Here is a 23311-nt window from a genome sequence, read left to right as displayed (position 1 = left end):
CAAGAACAAAATCGATTAAAGGATTTTTCTAATATAATAATGGGATATAAAACTGAAAAATTAATCTCTTATCTTTAAAAAAGACTCTCAAAAGAACTGGTCCAGATAATTTGCCTAATAATCCACACTTTACAAGTGTTCTCAACACACTTGTAAAATCCTTAATTAAATGACAGAGGCATAAAATTTTTACATAACTGTTAGGAAAATGGCAGTTTATGTCAGACATGGTCAAATTTTTTATTATACAAGTAAACACTGAAATTATTTTTTTAAAGACTTCATTTATTTGAGAAAGCACAAAAGCAGGGGGAAGGTCAGAGGAAGAGGGAGAAGCAGACCCCCTTAGTGTTTATGACCTGAGCCAAAGGCAGACACAACCAACTGAGCCACCCAGGTGCCTCTAAAATTTTTTGATGACACTTTTCTGGCCTCAGATATCAACAGCTTTATTTCAAGTGAAATATATTAGTATTAAGTAAGACTTCAAATGTTCCTGGAGACTTATTAACAGCCTGAGAATTTACTAAATATTCCAGGCAGACAAAATATTTTTTAATAAGAGCAGCTCAACATGGAAACTATTATAAAAAATGCTTTATAGTTCAAAGAAATTGCACTATATTGACAATGTATAATCTCTGCTTACAGCAAAATTTATTATTCCAATTATTCAGAAAGTCAAATCATTACTCAAACACTCCTACTAAGAATGTCAAGTTATCACCTAAAAATGCATAAAAACACACAGCTTCCAAAATAGTGTATGCACAGATTGAACAGTGCAGACTATTCAAATCCCAGGTGCATTCCTTATGAAGTATATAATGTTTGGCATTTCCCAAAGCCCTCTGTACCTACTTTCCTTATCTGAAAAATCGGAGTTACCTATCTCACATGGCTGGAGAATACAAGTCAAAAAATAGAATGTTTAAAACAATGCTTGTCACACAGAAGTATGCAATTACCTTCAATATTAGAAGCTGCATCCCCTTCCACATAAATCCAACTTACCTGTTACTTTGCTAAATTCTTCAAGAATCTGTTCCTTGGTTTTACTCTTAGGAATAGAGCCCACAAAAAGCCTATTGTTGGCAACCGAGATGCAGACACCAATGTGTTTTCCAGAACGAATTTCATGATTATTATACTGAAAGGGGAAAAAGTGTACCACGTTTTAAAAATTCTTATAGTATCTTATGTTTATTATAAAAATATATGCAAACTTTTAGGCAAACGTGTTTCAATGCTACTTATTTCTCTACCTTTAAAAAATATAGTTAGCATATGGCATTCCAAGAGGAAATTATGAAAGAGAAAATATTATATTGACAGAACACATTTAAAAAATGAATGATTTAATGCAATTCGTCTAGTCCTTGAAACTTAAGAAACTTGATAAATTAGGAATCAGGTCTACAGGCAGCTTAAATTCAAAATTGCTGATTCCACAGTACCTTAATTTCTATTTAAATTCACCTGGCAACAACTTATCCTCATGCAAGGTAAAGAGACTCAAATACCAACAGAGTTTCCCCCATTCTGTTAACCAGGAACTAAATCTATTTTTCCTCATCTTCTTTTTACTCTTGTAAAAAGTTGCAATAAGGGGTACCTTTTTTTTTTTTTTAAGATTTTATTTATTTATTTGACAGAGAGAAAGATCACAAGTAGGCAGAGAGGCAGGCAGAGAGAGCGGGGAAGCAGGTTCCCCATTGAGCAGAGAGCCCGATGTGGGGCTTTATCCCAGGACCCTGAGATCATGACCTGAGCCGAAGGCAGAGAGGCTAACCCACTGAGCCACCCAGGCGCCCCTAATGGGTACCTTTAAATATGTAATTCTAAAAGGAGAAAACCTCCTTTTCCCGAATCCAACCCTACTCCCCCCCCCATTTCATTTTCATCAAGTCTACAATGAAGGTAGAAAAGACAAGTGGATTGATTATAGTGCAAGTACAGAAGCAAATATAAAACTACAGTAAAAAAGTAAAGTCTTTAAGCAACTATATCCCATAGACAGGTGAGATATTAAAGAGGTAAAACCCAATCTGTCAAAATGACAAATCCACTCATCAGTATTATTTACAAACTAAAGTTCAAAACTATTAACGCTAATCAGGAAAAGTAAATTATTTATATCATACAATTAAAATCACCTCAAAATTTCATTTAGTAGTAGTAGTAAAGGTGGCAGCAGCATCAATAATTACAGATTAATCCCCCATACCTGGCCTCAAAATTCAATGTTGTGTGTACCTACAAGTGGGGCTACACAAGCTAAAAAAAATCAACATGAATTTCCATACAATTTGTAGACCAGCCTTATAGCAAAGCGAAACCATTCCTGTTTTTTGGTTTTTTGTTTTTTAAAGTAAGCTTTACACTGAATGTGAGGCTTAAACTCACAACCCTGAAATCAAGAGTAGCTCCAATGAATGAGATAGCCAGGAATTCCTCCTTCTCCCATTTTTGCATAAAAGGTACATCAGGTAGAAGACAAGAAAGCATATACTAAGTCAAAATATCAATTCCTCCCTGTCCCTTTCTCCATCTTCAGATCCTCAAATCTAACATGAAATTCAAATGTCCTTCCTCCAGTTCAGAACAGTTTTATACTTTCTACCACACTGATTCAATTCATGCTATCAAAGTACCTGGTCATCATGATCCCAGGATTATTTGTATTTTCTACACTTATGCCTGAGACCTTTTTTTAAGAAAAGAAATCACAGGTTTTGCCTATTGAAACAATCTCTCAGTGCCTCCCCATCACCAAAATAAAGTTCAAATACCTGGACATCATGTAAATTTAACCTTAAATTCCTACTGCTGCTACTACTTTCTCTCCACAATAATCTTAGCTATTGACAAGAGTTCTCAAACAGCGTTATACTGCTGAGCCTCTGAATAAAATGTTTCCCTGAAACTTCCATCATCCAAACTCCTCTGCATACCTGTAGATTTGGGCCCAACCGCACACTCTGCAACACCTAAATCCTATAAAAAAGGTCAACAAAACACCCTTCTATGTTTAACACAGACCAGTAATTCTAAACAATGACTTTGTGCCAAGAGGACATCTGACAATGTCTAAAGACATTTTTTGGTTGTCAACTAGGGATGGGGCCTTGCTGCTAGTATTTAGTGGGTACGCAGTGGCCAGAGAGGGTACTAAATATCCAACAATTCACAAGATAACTCGGCAGAGCAAAGAATCACCTGATCTAAAATATCAACAGTACTGAGGCTGAAAAATCCTGCCACACACCTGGTTTTCTCATAGCATTTATGTTCTATTAAGACCAAAAACCTCTTGAAAGTGGAAATCTAGGGACACCTGGGTGGTTCAGTGGGTTAAGCCTCTGCTTTCAGCTCAGGTCATGATCTCAGGCTCCTGGGATCGAGCCCCGCATTGGGTGCTCTGTCAGCAGGGAGCCTGCTTTCCCCTTTCTCTCTCTGCTGTTCTGTCTACTTGTGATCTGTCAAATAAATAAAGTCTTTAAAAAAAAAAAAAAAAAGAGTAGAGATCTATGGGTTACCTGAAAATTCAACTCAAGGACTTGACTAAAACTAAGATATCAAAAAACAGAAAAAAATATGAAGTGTTTAAAGGGAATATCGGACTTATTCTGAAGTAATAGAACTTGGCATAACTTTCCTCCAGAAGTCCTAAGAGTAGGACCTATTTACCATAAGAAAATGTTTTAAAACAAGTTTAAAAAAAGAAAAACTTATAGGGAAAGTCAGAATTCTTGGTTATACCACTTCCACAACATTACTGCTTCAAAGCAGTAATGACCATCTCATCATTTACAGAAGAGAAGTTTCTTCACTAGTCCTCCTATAGTATAACAATGCAGGGTAGGTAAAGGTTATTTAGGATGGCTGTGGTTTCTAAACAATACAAATGATATGAAGATTTAATTTAGCAAGATTTAGAAAGTCAACTATAATTCTTCATCCACATTTTTTTTTAAGTAAAAAAGGACAAAACAATTAGAGCTAACCCACATAGTAAACTGGCTCTCCAATTAAACCATTAAAGGAGCAAAGGAGACCCCCTGGGCATATTGTCCAAATAAAGTAAAAGAAGTACCCGGAGGGATGCCTGGCTGACTCTTTTGTTAGAGCACTTGACTCTTGATCTCAGGGTCAAGGGCTTGAGCCTTAAGTCTGGTGTAAAGATTACTCAAAAAAAGAAAAAAGAAGGGCACCTGGGTAGTTCACTCAGTCAGTTAAGCATCTGCCTTCACCTCAGGTCGTGATCCTGGGGTGCTGGGAATGAGTCCAGCTTTGGGCTCCCTGCTCAGAGGGGAGTCTGCTTCTCCCTCTACCCCACCCCACCCGCCCCACCAGCTCGTGCTCTCTCAAAAATTTAAAAATCTTTTTAAAAAAGGAAAATAAAAAACATATCTTAAAGCAGTGCCCAATCTACAGATTAAACATGCATTTTTATATGTGGACTTGAATTAACCTAAGAATTTTAAGACCCATCACCATAAATTTCACACCCCAGCAGGTTAACAGCAAGTTGAGTGGTAGAAGGGCATTATAAAACTGTTCTGAACCTTAACAGAGATTCTAAAGTAATGCTGATCAATCCTAACTCTTAAGAATTAGTGTATCAGGACACAATCATAGCATTAAAATGACCCCCCCCCCCAAAAAGTGATGCCTCCCAACTCAAGAAGTTCAACACTGATGTTAAGGTATTTCAGAAATCTAGCTTTCAGATTTAGTTCCACAGTGAGGTGACAAAATAAAGATGAAGTCTGAACATTAATCAATGCAGTTTCAGTCTTTCGGAACACCATAGCAGGAGTTGTACAGTCTGGAACATTCTTGTCGTCTAGGCTTAAAATCCCATCACTTTTCCTTCCCTCATAGCCAGTCAGTTGCCAAATCTCCCCAAACTAGCAATCTCAGATTTGAAAACTAATGCAGAAATGGTTATTCAGTTCTAACTCTTCCCATAGCAGCAAAGTCACTACATCCCCAGACTGTCCACTTTATTTTTAAATATTTAAGAATCTCCTTTAGGTTTTTCTTTAAATAATCTCTACATCCAATGTGGGGCTCAAACTCATAACCCTGCGATCAAGAGCTGAATGTTCTGACTAAACCAGCAAGGTGCCCCCAAAATCTTTACACTGAGCCAAAAATCTACTACTCTAAAAATTCTATAGTAACTCCTTTCTCCCCCAAATGACAGCACTTCATATACCTGCACACAAAGGTCATGACTCAATTGTTCTCCATGCCTTGCCAATCACTCCTTCTGTGATACTGCCCAACTAATGTGCTTACTAAGAGTGTCACCAGATAGTAACATCCATAACACAATACTGTAGATACAGACTGAGATTGAGGAGTCTAGAATAAGCTGGAGACTATTAATAATCTCCCACTTCTAAACACCATGGTCTGTAACACACAATCCATGATTACCTGAGCTACCTGGCAACCACTCCACATTGCCGACTCACACTACATGTTACTTCTGAAATTAATTGTATAAAGGACTTGACCTTCGTCAATTCCATCTTGCTCATGTTAACTATCTGTTTCAGACTATCAGAATCTTTTCAGGTCCTGATATAATCATCCAGGGCATTTACCACTGTATGCAAACTCAAGTCACCAGACATTCTGAGGGCAGTCCAACTATGTCCTGATTTAAATCATTGTTAAAAATCAGAATGGAACCTATAGTGTACCACTATCTAGTATCTCTCCTTCCAAAATCTTTAACCTCTCTCCCTTCCCTTCTATGGCTGTGACCCTCCTGGGCCTTTGTTCTCTTCATCCAAACTTCCTTCACTATTCTGTTATTTACATTATGTTACCCACACCAAGACTCAAAACTTTAATGGTATCATGCAACTTAGCCCAGTAGTCATGACAATTACCTTCTGGCACTAACGTCATACTAGCTTTATCTCCCATTACTCAGCAAAACACTGCTTCAACTACATTCACCTGTTTCCCTAAATATCCTGCTTGATCATCTTTATCAAGTTTTATAAAAACTCTTCTGTAACGAACTCAATACAATCTACCCCTTCATCACTGTTACCCTCTGAACAATGCATCTGCTTCCTCTTTCACTGTAGTCTGCCTCTCATGTTCCATAAAGTCAAGAACTGGATCAAACTACCTTGTACGTCCACAGAAGTCTTCCTATTAAGCACACTATTTGTTAAAATGCAACAGAATATCTTGTGGACCTGTCTTGTCACCTGCATTCATAAAAAATGGTTTTATAGATGCTACACCAGCATACATCAACTACTTTGGTAAATAAAACCATCACTGCCTATTAAAATTTTAACTTTTAATATGCAGATAGAAACCCATTAGTCCAGCATTTATAACATAAGCACTATCAGCATTTTCAGCAGAATATTTCTATTATCTAGGAAAGTGATGGGCACTGGGGTCCAAGTGGCCCTGAGCTTCAATTCCAGGAGCACACCATACAAAGATAATTACACACCTGCTGCCTACCATTCTTCCTGGTCTTTGTGACACCACCAAATACTATGTTTACTTCCGAGTATCTCCACAGGACGAAGGGGAAAGCAATGCCCCCCAATTTATCCACAATAATCCCTACCACTGAATAAATAACTGCAAATAAAAGCTAGACGATCTTTAAATAGTATAACAATCCATAGCTAGGAGCACCTGGGTGGCTCAGTGGGTTAAAGCCTCTGCCTTCAGCTCAGGTCATGATCCCAGGGTCCTGGGATCCAGCCCCGCATCGGGCTCTCTGCTCGGCAGGGAGCCTGCTTCCTCCTCTCTCTCTGCCTGCCTCTCTGCCTACTTGTGATCTCTGTTTGTCAAATAAATAAATAAAATCTTTAAAAAAAAAAAAAAAAAAAATCCATAGCTAATATGGGAATGTTATAAATTCTTGAGTCATAAATAATAGATGAGAAGGCACTAGTGAGCCAGTCAGGTAGGTTATTTACCCAGCACCCACTGGATAAATATATAGTGGCACTGTTCTGAATGTCAGGGATATACAGAGGGGAAAAAAGCTTGTATCCTGGAGGAATAACCAAGTAATTTACAAAACAACAAACAATTTTAAATACATCTGAACATTCTATTTTATTGTGTTCAGGGCACTGTCATGGGGCAACTGGATGGTAAGCTGCTCAAGTCAGAAAAGGCCCTCTAAGACCTCCTTGGTAAGACAGCAGCCATGGTAACTGGAGGAGCCTTGGAAAAAAAAACAGAGGGTAGCCTTGCGATGGAAATAGTCATAGTTTATGTGGGGGACAAAAAGACAAAGTATGGATGGAAGGGCAAAAAAAGAAAAAAGTAAGGAGAAACCTGATCGGATAGGGCCCTTTTGGAAGCCATCATTAAAGTTTTCAACATGGGAATGTTGTGATCTAACCTATGGTAAGAGTAAAGGGACAGTGGAAAGCAATGAATAGCAGGAAGGTTCTTCAAATGGTACCTTAAGACTAAGGTGGTAGCAATGAAGATAGATGCCATAAACATTTTGGCAGTAGAAACAGGACTTATTTCCTGTGCTCCTTTTAACACTACCTAAACCACTACATAATTTAAAAGAATCAGGCTACCTGATGACATGACGTGTATTGCTGACTTAAACTGTTCTGTCTAGCCAGAGATAAGAACTCAAACTAAACAAACCTGGTATAACACTAAAGCTGTAGGGCATCCAGTAAGTCTCCCAAGCTATTTACTCTTCTGCAGAATAAATTCCAATTACTTTAAAAAATAAATCGAAGTAGTATTTAAAGGTAATAATGTAGCACCCTAGCACAGCTCCTGTGTCTTAACAAGCACTCAATAGATAACTATTTATTTACCTTTCCCAAGTTGAGATTTTGCTTCCCCTTTAGATCATCATCATTTAGGAAAAACATTTTTATTCCCCAAAATACAAAGCAAATATTGGCTGAAAACTGTGTCATTTAAAAAGTTTGCAGCTGCTTCTAAGTTCTTGCCTCTTTTTCAGCTGTTAGTACCAATCCACTTTACAAGTAATTCAGACACAACATATATAAAAATTTTAAATCCACAACATTTATATATATTTTAGTAAACTCTACCCCTAACATGGGGCTCAAACTCATGACCCTGTGATCAAGTTACATGCTCTACCAACTAAGCCAGCCAGGCGTCCCAAAATCTGTAATTTTTAGCCTAGGTGGGGAAAACCATTACTGAATCATACCAAAAAATAAGATCAAAACCATAAAACTATCTTTACGTTTTAAGTAAGCTCTATGGGGGTGGCTGGGTGGCTCAGTTTAAGCGTCTGCCTTTGGCTTGGGTCATGATCCTAGTGTCCTGGGATTGATCCTCACATCAGGCTCCCTGCTTCTCCCTCTCCTTCCCCCTGCTTCTGTTCCCTCTCTTGCTGTCTGTCATATAAATAAATAAAATCTTTAAAGAAAAAAATAGGTAAACTCTATGTCTAACATGGGGCCTGAACTCATGACCCTGAAATCAAGAGTCACATGCTCTAATGACTGAGCCAGCCAGGCACCCCAATACATAAACTATCTTGACCTAAGGTATTCCTCAAGACACTCAAAGTACAGGAAAGCAAAAAGAAACTATGCTTCAATCCTGTCTGATCTATAAATAATGCCAAACAGGCATTTTTTTAACATATGATCATCTACAACTAGAATAACCATTCCAATATTTCACATAAAAATTCACTTTACAAAGAGGTATAATTCAATTAAACTCTCATGATACATGTAGGATTAATTTTCAAAATATGCTCCTTTAAGGAACACATTTAGAAGAGTACTCATTTCCACAATAAATACAAAATAGCAAAAAACATCCTAATTAACTTTAATTCCGTGTTTCTCTAAAATGTTTCATTTCCTCAAAAGTCTAGTCCTCACTGTTACATTAAGGCAAATCTCCCAAATCTGTTATCACCAAAATCCTACCACAGTAAAGCATCCTTTTTAAAAAAAGCAATGATGATACATCCAATTCATCCCAGTGGATATACAACACTACCACTAAAAATATCTTTCAAAAAGCACCAAAATGCAAATCCTCCTAATTCTTCAGGCAGTAAATAAACCTGCTCCCAGATAGGGGCTCAAATCACAAACCCAGAAAAAAGTGTAAGGAAATACAAGAATTAGTTCCTAGATGAATCAAAATGGCTGTTTGGATACCTATGGAACTTTCTGCGTTACAGTTTAAAAACTTAACTATATTAACAAGAGCAATGCAATTTTGGACAATCTTTATTTGTTAAGCCAAGGCAACTGCCCAAACTGAAAATATTTCATAATGAGTTTTTAATGGCACTAAAAATCATGTTCGAATTAGATTATGTATCATCTTCCTCTAATGATGCACTTAAGGATTTTAGGAATCGTCCAGAAATAAATTTTAGTGAGGACCTACCATAATTACTCTATTTGGTAGCAAGAATTAAGTGTGCTACAAATGTTTAATGATTCCTTTAAAAATATTAATACACAAAAATCACCACTTATACACTAAATAACCATACTTATTAAACAGAATATCCCTTTCTTTTTTTAAGACACTATGATCTCTCAAGTACCACTTTTCTAATGAAAAGTCTTTACATATTCAGTTATACACACCAATGGAGAGATTCAAGCAATATAAAAAGCAAAACAGTTGGTTCCTCTACTTATGGTATGCCTTAAAATGTGGAACATCTGAGTATGAGGAAGAAATAAAATTCAGGAGAAATCAATCTGGAATATTAAGTTTACTTGGAATTACCCATAAAATATGTAAGCCAGACAAGGCAAATTTAAGAAATAACTGCCCAAAAAAAGAAAAAAAAAAGAAAAGAAATAACTGCCTTAGTGAACCATTTACAAAAGTTCCTCCCCAGCTGTATTTTTTGGTACATCTCTTGTGTTGACCTTTGACATCTTCAATTATAAAACGTACAAATCATCTCAGTCACAAAACTTAATAAAACTAGTTTAAAGATGAATTATATAAACTATAATTTGAATCATTAACAAACTTCTTTAAACGCTGGGAAAATTACTAGGTCCCCACACCGTCCATCTGGTATACTGAAATCAAATATTTAACTCAGTACAAAACCCTTTTTTTCATGAACTAAAAATTCATCATCATAAGGTCTTTGTGATGGATTTTAGAAAAAGGGATGGCCCAGGTACAGTCGGAATATAAAGGAGCCCTACCCTAAATACTTACTTTCTGAAATGTTTTAACATTCCCATTAAAAAGCCATCACTAAGCCAGAGGTTTCAAAGAACCCATAACTCAAGAAATCTGACACATTACTTTATAGATCCTCAGTCCAATCAACCATACCTGCAAAGAATACTGCTACAATGAGTACACAAAGAGTGTAAAAGAAGTGACTTATTAGCAATTCCAAAACCATTTTGTTAACTCTTATGCACAATAAGAAAAAACTTGGCTTTAATTAAAGATAGTGAATGTGGAGACTTTAGGAAGAAAAAACTTACCAGTTTAACAGCCTCCTGAGCTGCTTCTTTTGTACAAAAAGTGACAAACGCATAACCTCTATTGAGACCAGTGAGTGGATCCATCATTAGACGAAGATCCCATATCGGTCCAGCTTTCTCAAATAATGGAACAAGTTCATCCTCAAACAGATCTCTTGGGATCTTCCCCACAAATATCTGTAAATTAAACATGAAGTAAAAACCATGGAGAGTTTCTTTAGGAAACCAGATACCTGTGCATTTACTACAAAAGGTACAAGTTTTTAGTTGCTTTACCTCAGTGCCAACAGAAGGCTGCTGACCTGAATAAACGGAATCTGGAGGTGGTCCCCCATACTTCCTCTGTCCAGTGGTCACATCAAGTGTGTAGCCTGTTCTTTCCAAGAGTGCCTTGAAAAGTTCAAAAGTCATTAGTACATTTAATTCACAAGACCACACCCATGCATTTCACAGCTGAAAATCAATCTTGTTCAAATCTTTCCATTTACCTTGGCAACAATCCCTATAAACAGGTTTCTGGTATCTGGTTTCAGAATTTCTCCTTTAATGTACCCTGCAGTAGCTCTAATTTTTAGTGAAAATTTCAGGATCCTAATCGAATTATTTTCTGATCTTCAATTATTTAGCGTTTACTGAACAACACAAAATACTGATCCATCAACAACTGTTTAGACAGGGCCTATATCTACTCTGCTAATATCTCCTTAAAAGTTACTGCCCCTAATTTGGTTGAGTTTAACTCTCCCAGAGACGGAAGTAGGTAAGTTTCCTCTTCCCAAGTCTGGATTTCTAACTCAATAAATTCTTCTTCTAATACATACTGCCATTCTGGTCATTTCACCAACCTTTGAACAAATTATACTCCCCAAACTAAGTCCAGAAACTTAGGAGTTACATGAAAAACCACCTCCTTAATGCACCTGACATTCAAGTGCCATACTTCACAGACAACATGGTTCATTCAGAATAAAGGAGAGCCAAAATCACTTGAAAACTATGTAACTGCAACAGTGTGAAATGACTTCTACATTTTTATCTCCCTAAAAGCAAACTGTTAAAATTTAACACAACTCCTATTTACTAATCAGAGTGTTAGTTTCTCTTACCCCTTACTATAGGCAAAAAGTGTTAGAAGTGGTCCACTGCTAGCCTAAGAAAAAAAACAAGAATTATTCTCTTCCACCACCTCAACCGCAAAACACAAAACCCCTTTCTAAAGAATAAATTCTAATAATTAGCTGATAAATTCTGAAATAAAAACAAGCTGACACCAAACATAATGACCAATTTTATCAAAATGCTATTAAATGACTTGGGGTCACCTCAGTCTCTAGAAATGAAAATGACAAGACATTTTATACATCTACCTGAATAATATTAAATATCTGTGAAAAAAATTATAATAAAAAAATTCCATTTCTAAACTCCCACAAACCACTACAGTATTTTCAGCAGTCTTTTTCTATTACACACAAATGTTTACTGAAGGATGCAACATTTGGTAACAAAAATAAACTGCAATCTACTATATTACTTTAACATAGATGAATCCATTAAATGGCTCATCTTCCCTTTTTCCCATATGTAATCCCTTTTTCTTTCACCTTCACCTTGTTTTTAACTATAATCTTTATTATGACCCAAATAATACCTTTATTATCAACTCCTAAGTAAAAGAAAACATCTCAAACATCCTATAAAAAATATCACTGTCTCTTCTTGCTGTAATTTAAATCACACTAAAGCTTTAAGCCACTCTCTCCCAAAAATAGAACAGAAAGTCACATAAACTAAACTTTACATTTTAAATAAAATTTTAATAATCATAACTCCTAAAAGGACATTTTACTAGAACTGACATTACATTATATTACAATGGGCACAACTATACTCCATTTCTATGGAGAAAGTTAGATTTATAATTCAAACACAATTCACTCACAGCTAGACCTGTGAAAGCCTCAAATTTATGGATGACATTAACAGCTAACTCCTTATTCCAAGTTTCCCTCCTCCCATACCATTAAAACATCACTTAGCACCATTAATAACTGACTTAAACCATAACCTTTGGTTCAAGAGCACTAGTACACTGTATTAAGAGCACCAGATTAAAACTATTATGATCACTATGAACTAAAAACCAAAACAAAGATCAAAACCTAGCTGCATTTGAGTCCACTCACTGTTCTATGTGACCTTAATTAAAAAAAGAACTTCTACTCTAAGCCTGTTTCTTCATTTACATTTCCACACTAATCTATTTTATTGATAAAAGATGCCTTTAGAAATGAACAAATTCGCCTTAAAATCAACAGTAATAGAAAAGAAAGAAGAAAGTATTAAAAATTCTAAAACCATTTAACTTGGGGTTTGAGAATTCTAAGAAAAACAGTCAACCATTAAATGTACACTCCCCTCAAAATGAAGTGACCTGATGCCCTCCCATTTTTGTTCCACTGTCACTAATTTGGGCTTGCAGCTTTTCAGAAAACATTTAGAAATATGGCAGACATATTTAAGTGTTTTCTTTAGAATACCAATAGCACTGACTTAAACCATAGCTCAGTAACAAGAGAAACTTAAAAGTGAGTTGTTGTAGAAACAGAAATAACTAAAGGCAGGAAACTTTTCAAAATAGTAATTTAAAAAGATTTAACAAATAATCTCATGATTATTAACTGTCAACATCTTGAAGAAACACACCCATTTCACATCCAAGAAGTATTCAGCAAAGCTAGAAGAAAGTTAAAAGAACTTTAAAACTGAAGGCAATTCTTTAAAAAAGCTTTTAAAGGCATACCTTAATTTTTGCCTCATCTGGTCCTTTGCTAGAATCTGCTACTTTGGTCCCTTGTTTTTCTCTCTGCCTGTAAGTCTTCATGACTCCACATAAAAAGGCACTTTTGTTCTACAAAAGAATTTTCCAAACAGATTTAACTATTGTCTTAACTATATCTAATCAAATGGAACAAACTATATCAAAATTACTATTTTATTTATACTGAAATTAGCATTACCTGAACATGAGAGAGATCACTGTCTTTAAACTGCTGAAGAACTGCCAATGCACCGTCTTCATTGAATTCTTTTAAAGCTTCGATAGCTCTTTCATCTAAATCACTATGTGCAACCAGCCCTGGAGAAAAGAAAACTTAATTAGTTGTCAACTTTAATATTTTTGGAAACTTTTTTTTTTTTTAAGAGACCATGATTGCCAATACAGGTACATGCTTGCCAACTAAGAATTCTCCCATATCCCTTATCTATATAATGAGAAACACACATTCTTTAGTCATTCTGAACTGCACTCTCAACTAAATAAGGCCTCTCAACCACACTTGCAATAATGAATCAACTTCTTTTACATCATGTTCTGTGTCTAAGTCACTTAGTTCTTAAGACTAAGTATTTCTACAATAAATATATAGGCTTACAAATCCTAAAATCAACCAACAAAGTACCAAGCATGACAACTGAACCTCTACTCAATTTCAAATACCACTAGAAAAAGCAACAGCCACACCAAGACAGACTACAAGTCTACAGTTACCGAGTACTTTAACAAGAATCCTACTATAAAAATACCCCAAAAAGTCACATGGCCTGTTCCCAGCATTTTGCAGCTGTTGCTACCATCATATACTTATCCATCTGGCCAGCCAGTCTTTACCTCCTAACCCTTCCTTCTTCCCTCCCTCTATGCACCTTAACCTCTAGTTCACAACTATCACGACAGAGCAAAACTCTAGTTCCCACACTTATTGGAAACCACAAAAAGTTGCTATTTTAGCTCAAAGCCAGAAATCCAATAGAAAAATTTCATAATATAATTTTGCAAGTGTTAGTTCTTACCTGCAACGTAAATTTCATCTAGTTTTTCAGCAACTTTCTGTGGTAAACCAGCATCAAGCAATGTCTGAAAATTTTCTGAATGGATAACTGCAGAAGTAGTATCCATGGGCTCTTCAGTACCATTTCCATTAACATGTTCTGTAGCCATGTTTCCAGAGATCTGTTCAAACGCAATAAGCAAAATTAAACTAGGATCTTCAAAAAGGGTAGAAGAAATATAAGAGCCCCAATCTTTACTTTCTCTACCAATTTCTACACCAGCCAACCTGCACCTCCCTTTAAAGAAACCTTACAGTCACTATCGCCTGACAAGCCAGATTTGGAGCGTGGGGCACAGGAGGACAGATTCACTATGTTTTTCCTTAGCACCACCCCTGACTCACCTGCTAACACTCCCTAGGAAAAACCATATTACAAATGGAGCCCAATCAGCACGAGGACCAGCCAGCGTGCCACATGCAGCTGTGCCTGAACAGAAAATGAGGTGTGCAGAGAAAGCAAAGCTGGGCTTTTCTCTCTCCAAGGTAAACCCCCAAAGTGCGCGCTTTTCCCGCCTGCCGCTTATAGATCAGTAACAACAGCCAGCGAAGAACAAAGCGCTCACACAAGCTACCTTTCTACCACCCAATTTCTCCACCCTTCACCCCCGCACCCCAAAGCCCGCCCCCGACTCCGCACCCATAGCGGCAGCCTCACCGCTGCGGCCACCAGGAGCCCATTAGAAACACGTGCTCTGCGCCTTCAAATGTCCTACAACTTCCTTCAACGGAAACCCACCGAGTCCCAGGCCAAGACGACCATCACCGGCTCCCAACGTCAACCTGAAGCCAAGATCAGAGCCCCCAGAAGGCAGCAGCAGGACAACCTCGCCCCTTCACACCGAGGCCGCGGCGGCGCCAGGCCACAGGCTCTCCCCCCCCCCCCCCAGCGCCGCCGTCTCCGCCGTGACACATGGCTCTCTCCGCCCCGGGCGCCGGCGACCCCCAGTCGCCCGCCCGCCCAGCCGAGACGTGAGCCGCGGCGCGTGGTGCAAGCCCCCACCCCTCGCCCGCCCGTGCACTGACTGCGGCGCCGGGGCCAGCTGTCCCACCCCCGGCCCAAGGCCGGCAACCCAGCAGAGTGAGGGCGTTCCGCGAACTGCCTAACGCCCGCCGGACCGCAAGCACCACCCAAGCTTGCCGCGAGGCTGCGGGACGGGACCCGCTCCTCTCCGCCCACTCCCGCGCCGCGACGACGGCCACGACAGCACCAACTCCGCCGCCGCTCGCGGTCCGCGCGGGCCAAGGGGCCGCCTCCTCCCCGGAGCGCCGCAGACAAAGCCCGAACGCGGCAGCACATGGAGAAGAGGAGGAAGTGGCGGCGCGGGCCGCGGCCTACTCTCAAGCAGCCCTAGTCAACGTGCTCCTCTCCCCCTTGGAATCCATTTTCCAGAAAAGCCGGTTTCTCCCCACACCTCCCTCCCCCAGCTCACTCCACAATGTCACGGTGCTCCCCTCCCAGACCCGGGTCCAAGCGGTCGTTACCTCCCCGTTGGGCTGCGGCGGAAGGATCCTGTCCGAGGAGATCGGGTTGCGGGAAACGCGTGCTCGCTGCTCCCTGTGTCCGGCGCGAGTGGAGCTGTTGTAAAATGGCGGCCGAAGCTCACGCCGCTGGCAGCAAACCCGATCCAGTTCCACTCGCCTCCGAGCGCGCTCCCGGTGCGCGCGCGCGCGCCCGCGTGACCCCCCCCTTCCCTCCCCTCCCTCGCGCGTCCGCTTCTCTCACTCACTCCCTCTGCCCCTGCCCTCCTCCAGCTCCTCCTTCTCCCCCTACCACCACCACCAGCCTCCGTCCGGCTCCTTTCTCGGCCTTTCTTTCTCCCCTCCCTACCCCTTTCCCCCACCACTCCCAGTGCCGTCCGCGGCCGCTCAAACACGAGTGGCCGCCTTTCCCCTCCTCGCTCGAAAGCTCGCTCACACCCTCCCTCGCTCGCTCTCTCGACTCCGTCCCCCAGTCCCAGCCGAGTCGGCTCCTCTCTTTCTCTCTCCCGCGCTGACGTGACGACGTAGTCTACGCCTCGGGACGCGCGCCCGCGGGCTCCGCCCCCACGCCCCGCCACCTCCCTAGCTCCTCACCTCCCGGGGGAGGGGGGCGCGAGACCCCGCCCTTCCGCTCCGGCGGCGACGGAGGGGCCGACAGTGAATGAAAGGCCCGCCCCTTCCCCTCCCGGCACTCCCCCTCCTGCTCTCCTCCGTGCGGGGCGGGCCGGCTCAGCGTGTCCCTCTCGTTCTCCTTTGTCAGGAGACAGGCATCTCCCCACCCCGCCCCACCCCACCCCACCCCCACCGCAGCACCACGCGCACGCCACCCCCACCGAGCTCCCGTCCGCCCTATCCCCCGCCCCGTCCCGGGCCGGCGGGGCGGGGGGCGCGGAAAGCTACCGCAGATCCCGGAGGGCACCCACCGGTCCGTGCGCGCCCGGCCCCCGCCCCCGGCGCCGCGGCCGCGGAGCCGTTCCCGGCTGTGTCCACGCCGCCGCCGCCCCGCGCTCTTCTCGCTCGGGAAGCTGCAGGCGCACGTGTCCCCCGGGGCGGGGCGAGGCAGACAATGGGGCGGCGGGGGGAGGGGAGTGGCGCGGAGACCTGTAGACCTTTGGTTAACCTAGACGGTGGGACTTGAGTGCGGGAGTCACTCTGGGAAATCAAGTCTCCCCGGCCGGACAATGGGACCTCTGGGGGCCCCGCGCCCACGCGGCTTCACTTTCGCGAAATCCTTGGGCGGAGGAAGGGGCGCCCGGGGCTCGGACGAGGAAACCCTGGCTGCTTTTGAGGGGAACCGGGCTGGCTCCAGTGGAGCCAGAAGCGACTCCAGCCGTGGGATGATACGAAAGCCAGATTTGGAAGCGAAACCGCCCGGTGGTGAAGAGTTGTGCAATAGTCTGTTTCAGTCTCTGGCCTTTTAAGCAGTTTAAGGGCTTCCTCAGAGCACAGTTTGAGCAACTTGAAGCAGCACAAAAGCTGCGTGGTTAGGGCAACTGTGAAGAACATATCTGTGTTTCTTTTTTAAAAATCTTGGCAACTAAATCTTATGTGAAGTGACATTTCATTTGTAGCCATTTACTAGGTGTAAGAAAGACAAGACAAAGACATGAGAATTTCAATCGCCGTTTAGATACTAATTTTATCCAATTCAGCTGTAATAGAAGAATGTCCTTTTGGTTAAAAACAAGCTTATTTTTAAGAGCTCACTGGTTCCCGAAATAAGCTCTGTAATGTGACAACAAACCAGTGGTTGGAGGAAAAGTTAGATGAGTGCTCTTGAAAGTGCTTAAGCACGTAAAATGTCAGATTATTTTCCAGAGGTAGCTGGATCAAAATATGAAATACTTGACCAAAGTACTATCTAGCCAATCTGTTCAGCAGAGATCTAACATTTCCACCACCTAACAATCCCTTACTATTTATTAAACATGTATCTGCTATGGTGTTCAGCTAATTCAGCAACAAGGATTTTAGCTCATAATCCAAAGGTAGATAATGTTAAAAATGAAAAACAGCCCAAATGTTTACAAAAATAAAAATAGGGTAATACTATGAATTAAAAAATGAAAATTATGAATCTGAACCATCCAATGCTTTTTTTTTTTTTTTTTTTAGATTTTATTTATTCGTTTGACAGAAAGAGATCACAAGTAGGCGGAGAGGCAGGGAAGCAGGCTTCCCGCTGAGCAGAGGGCCTGATGTGGGGCTTGATCCCAGGACCCTGAAATCACGACCAGAGCTGAAGGCAGAGGCTTTAACCCAAGTTCCTTAAAAAAAAAAAAAGGTACCTCGACCTAGGCAATGTCTTCTACCAAGTACCCAAGACTCCCAAATTAAAATCTCTAGCTCTTCTCTGACCTCTAAATCGTTTGTCTAATCACCCCCTAAGTCTTTATGTGAAGTTTCAGGCCCTTCACAACATTTAAAAACTGATCCCATGATCTTCCTCTCAATCTTCCCATCCCAATGAACATCACCCGCTTGAATCCAGGAGCATTCGCTGTGATCTAGAGAATAATACAAGACACTAACTTCTCCCTCTCCGTGCCATATCAGTTCACCAAAATCTTGGCAATTCTGTGTCCCTAATGTAACTTCACTTCTCTATATATTGTAGCTAGGGAACAAGTTGCCATCAACTACCACCTAGACTAATGATGTATAGCCTCCTGATTCATTCACCTTGCAGCTTTCCTAATGCATTTAAAACCCAAGAGTCTCCCCCTTCCTTCTCTTTTAATTGCAAATAAGACCCTGTGGAGCATCCACTTAAAACCTTTCATTAGTTTCCCATTTCCTTAGAACAAAAGCAAAAATCTTTAGCTAGATCAACAAAGTCCTCCTTGATCTATCTGACCGGTCTCCCCAGCCACATTTCAGCCACTCTTTCAACCTCAGCTGGCTTTCTTTCAATTTTGGCATTTCTCAGGTTTGTGCACACTGAGGGCTTACAAAGAGAAGTGCCTGATACTCTAAACAGACCTGAGAAAAAAGCAATCAGCCATGCTCTCCATTTGACACCTTTTTGAGTAAAACAATAGTATCATTTTCCTACTGATCTACAGAAAGAACTTGAGGCTTGGCTCTAAGAATTACTACCACACTGAAACGTAGGAATACTTACTAATACTAAAAAACAAACAAGCAAAACAAAAACAAAACAAAACAAAACCCCAAACATACAATAAAAGGAAAAAAAAAAACATAGATTGATTTAGTATGGTATATACATTGGGCTAGATTAAAATGTATCTGAAAGATCTGGCACAAGAAAGTGCTCGATAAGTATGTGTTCTTACTAGCTGAATCTTTAGTACTTAGTACAAGATGCTTACTAAATATTTGCTGAATAAAACTGGAGAATAACAGGCTGAGACCCAACCAACCTTGTTCTAATATCAGATCTGCTTTAAATGGATAGTGTGTGGTTAAATAAATCATTTTACTTCTTAGAATTTCTATTTCCCATCTATAAAATAAATTTATGGAAACATAATTTTTAAGATTTCTTTCAGCTCAAACATTTTATAATGTATAAAAAAATTCTCAAATCCTTTCTCTTTCATTACTTTAAAAATATTCAAGTGTCCTGGGTCGCCTGGGTAGCTCAGTGGGTTAAGCCACTGCCTTCAGCTCAGGTCATGATCTCAGGGTCCTGGGATCGAGCCCCACATTGGGCTCACTGCTAAGCAGGGAGCTTGCTTCCCCCTCTCTCTCTACCTGCCTCTCTACCTACTTGTGATCTGTCAAATAAATAAATAAAATATTTTTTTAAAATATTCAAATGTCCTATTTGCCATTTAGGATCTTCCCCATTTGAATCCCAACTTCACTTTAAAGCAAAGTGGACTACAGTTTCTCTTATAAGGACCCTTTTTCCAAACAAAAGAAACATTAACAACAACAAAGATTGGTAATATCCAATTTCAGTATCATCCCTCACATAAATGTGGGAAACTCAACACACATTTTTAATGTTAGTAAGAAGATAAATTAAGGGGTGCCTGGGTGGCTCAGTGGGAAGCCTCTGCCTTCGGCTCAGGTCATGATCCCAGGGTTTTGGGATCGAGCCCCACATCAGGCTCTCTGCTCAGCGGGGAGCCTGTTTCCTCCTCTCTCTCTCTCTGCCTGCCTCTCTGCCTACCTGTGATCTCTGTCTGTCAAATAAATAAATAAAATCTTAAAAAAAAAAAAAAGAAAGAAAAAGAAGACAAATTGGTAGAACAAAATAATTTGGCTGTCATTTTTACTCCAGTATTGTTTGTAATGCTATATAGAAGTGTGCATATGTGTGTGTGTGTGCTTGAAATATATATAACCTAGGGGTCCCTGAGTGACTCAGTCATTAAGTGTCTGCCTTCAGCTCAAGTCATGATCTCAGCCTCCTGGGACTGAGCCCCACATCGGGCTCCCTGTTCAGTGGTGAGTCTGCTTCTCCTCTCCCTGCTGCTCTCCCTACTCATTCTCTCTTTCATTCTCTCTCTCTCAAATAAATAAATAAAATTTAAAAATATATATGTATATATAACCTAAACATCCAGTAATAGGGTACTGATTGAATAAATTATAGTGCATTCACATAGTGGATTATTCTGGAGCCATTGAAAATAATGAAGTAGCTATCAATGCCCTAACATGGAAATATATTCAGGTTACATTCTTCAATTAAAAAAAAAAAAAGCCACCTACAGAACAACGTACAGTGTGACATTTATTCATTCAATTTAGCACCTTCTGTGTACTAATGTCCATGGTATGCACTAGACTTACAATGATGTACATCAAGATAGACATAGGTGATCACTGACTCATGAAGCTTGCAGGTCTGTATGTATGTGTATAACCAGGTAAGCATAGATATAAAGATTTTTGTTTCTATAGAAAATAATTATAATTATAGAGAAGGATGGTATGGTGGGAGATCATCACTTTTTACTTCATACACTTTTGTGATAGTTGTTACAATAAATATTTTATTTTTATTTTAGTTTATTTATGTTATTTGGGAGGGGTAGGGTGAGGGGCAGAGAGAAAGGGAGAGAGAATCCTAAGGAGGCCCAAGACTAGCATGGAGTCCAACATGGGGCTCCATTTCATGACCCTGAGATCATGACCTGAACTGAAATCCATAGTCAGACACTAAATCAACTGAGCCACCCAGGTGCCCCTAAATATGTGTTTTTAAAAAGTTAATTATTGTGCTCACTTTGGTAGTACATATACTAAAATTGGAATGATACAGAGAAGATTGACATGGCCCCTGTGCAAGGATGACATTCAAATTCTTTTTTTTTTTAAAGATTTTATTTATTTATTTGACAGAGGGAGATTACATGTAGGCAGAGAGGCAGGCAGAGAGAAAGAGGAGGAAGCAGGCTCCCTGCTGAGCAGAGAGCCCGATGTGGGACTCGATCCGAGGACCCTGGGATCATGACCTGAGCTGAAGGCAGTGGCTTAACCCACTGAGCCACCCAGGCGCCCCGACATGCAAATTCTTGAAGCATCCTACATTTTAAAAAATAAATTAAATTTTAAAAATTAAAAAAAATAAAGCTAATTATTTATGTATCTCATTACTGTCCTTTCGTCCACAAAGTAGTGAAAAGGTTAATTTCATTGCAGTTAATGAAAGGCAGGCATATAGGCACACCTGTCTGAATTTTTTGTCATCCAAAATTCTTGCACTTAGTGCTACACTGTTTAGAAAAAAATCATATTTTCTTTGTTTCAATGTTTCCTAAACGTTCTTCAGTTACCATATATTACTGTGGTAATGGAGAGGGGACCCTAGAATTAATACGGGAAAAATCCACAATACTCCATCATTCTTTCCACAGAATCACGAAAACCTAGAGTCAAAAGAGACTGGAAGTTATTCAATTCCATGTTCCTAGTACTCAAGATCGTTTTTTGGAAAAAAAGAAAGAAATGGATTATTTTCCTCTTTTAAAAATTGGATTTTTTTTTATTTAAAAAAAGAGAGAAAATTTTCTACAACATCTCTGACATCTTATCTTTATGGTAATTAAAAGGCTGACGTGTTAAAATTTAAAACATCTGCTTTGCAAAGACCTCACTAAAAGAATGAAAAGGAAATCTACAGATTGGGAGAAAATCTTTGCAAAGCACATATCTCCTAAAGGACTAATATCCAAAATATACAAAGGACTCTGGAGCGCCTGTCTGGCTTAGTCAGTGGAGCATGTGACTCTTGATCTTGGGGTTGTGAGTTCAAGCCCCATGTTGAATGTAGAGATTACTCAAAAACTAAGTAATTAATTAAAAATTTAAAAATCTTTTAAAAACTCACAAATATACAAAGAAATCTTAAAACTCAACAATAAGCAAAAACCCAAGTAAAAGATGAGCAAAAGACTTGGATACCTCACCAAAAAAGATACACAGATGAGGGCCACCGGGGCCCTGGATTAGGCTCTCTGCTCTGTGGGAAGCCTGCCTCTCCCTCTCCCAGTTTCCCTGCTTGTATTCCCTCTCTTGCTGTCTCTCTCTCTCCATCAAATAAATAAAATCTTTTAAAAAGTGGCACCTGGGTGGCTCAGTGGGTTAAGCCGCTGCCTTCGGCTCAGGTCATGATCCCAGGATCCTGGGATCGAGTCCCACATCAGGCTCTCTGCTCAGCGGGGAACCTGTTTCTCCCCCCTTTCTCTTTCCCTGCCTGCCTCTCTGCCTACTTGTGATCTCTGTCTGTCAAATAAATAAATAAAATCTTGAAAAAAATCTTTTAAAAAGAAAAGGTATACAGATGAAGATAAGTCAATATCACATATCATTAGGGAATTACTAATTAAAATAGTGAAATACTACAACACACTTACTATAGCCAAAATCCAAACCACAGACAGTAAATGGTGGCAAGGATGTAGGGCAACAGAAACTTTATTTATTTTTTAAGATATATTTATTTGAAAGAGAGAGAGAGAGACAAAGAGGGAGGGAGAGAGTACAAACAAGGAGAGGAGCAGAGGGAAAGGAAGAGAAACAGACTCCCTGGTAAGTATGGAGCCTGACATAGCACTTGATCCCAGGACCCCAAGTTCATGACCTGAGCTGAAATTAAGAGTCAGAAGCTCAACCAACTGGCCACCCCAGGTGCCCTAGGTAACAGGAAGTTCTAATCATTGATAGTGGGAATGCAGAATGGTATAGCCACTTTGGAGGACAGTCTGGAAGTTTCTCACAAAATTAAACATACTCCTACCATATGATTCAGCAGTTGCATGCCTTGGTATTTACTCAAATGAGCTGATAACTTAAGTCCAAACCAAAACCAAAATAAAACAGAAACACCAAAACAACAACAAAAAGCACATATGATGTTTTGTTTTGTTTTGTTTTGTTTAGGGGAGGAGGGGTAGAGGGAGAGGGAGAGAGAGAATCCCAAGCAGACTCCATACCCAGCATGGAGCTCAG

General features: G+C 40.2%; 1 protein-coding gene and 1 non-coding gene across 6 annotated transcripts in view; one reads left to right on the top strand and one right to left on the bottom strand.

Moving 5' to 3' along the window:
• SYNCRIP (synaptotagmin binding cytoplasmic RNA interacting protein) overlaps positions 1-16888 on the bottom strand; it is a 31288-nt gene extending 14400 nt beyond the window's left edge. For 2 of the 5 annotated variants that reach the window (XM_059177145.1, XM_059177146.1), the window contains exons 1-7: positions 15884-16041; positions 14361-14520; positions 13526-13644; positions 13309-13416; positions 10782-10895; positions 10506-10682; positions 1015-1150 (exon numbers count right to left, since the gene is read on the bottom strand). In XM_059177145.1, coding sequence (XP_059033128.1) covers positions 1015-1150; positions 10506-10682; positions 10782-10895; positions 13309-13416; positions 13526-13644; positions 14361-14508 — 802 coding nt within the window. In that variant the 5' untranslated portion in view covers positions 14509-14520; positions 15884-16041. Of the gene's footprint in view, positions 1-1014; positions 1151-10505; positions 10683-10781; positions 10896-13308; positions 13417-13525; positions 13645-14360; positions 14521-15883; positions 16103-16803 lie in introns of those variants that run through there. The other 3 variants (XM_059177149.1, XM_059177148.1, XM_059177147.1) reach the window with 3 other exon arrangements.
• A 4190-nt stretch (positions 16889-21078) lies between these two features.
• Positions 21079-21185, top strand: LOC131834916 (U6 spliceosomal RNA). The gene has a single exon (XR_009355008.1). It is a non-coding gene; the product is annotated as a U6 spliceosomal RNA (small nuclear RNA).
• Positions 21186-23311: the final 2126 nt, after the last annotated feature.

Source organism: Mustela lutreola, chromosome 6, assembly GCF_030435805.1.
Source record: "Mustela lutreola isolate mMusLut2 chromosome 6, mMusLut2.pri, whole genome shotgun sequence".
Lineage (NCBI taxonomy): Eukaryota > Metazoa > Chordata > Mammalia > Carnivora > Mustelidae > Mustela > Mustela lutreola.
The sequence above is the reverse complement of the archived record's forward strand: the minus strand, read 5'-3'. Positions and strand labels throughout refer to the sequence as shown.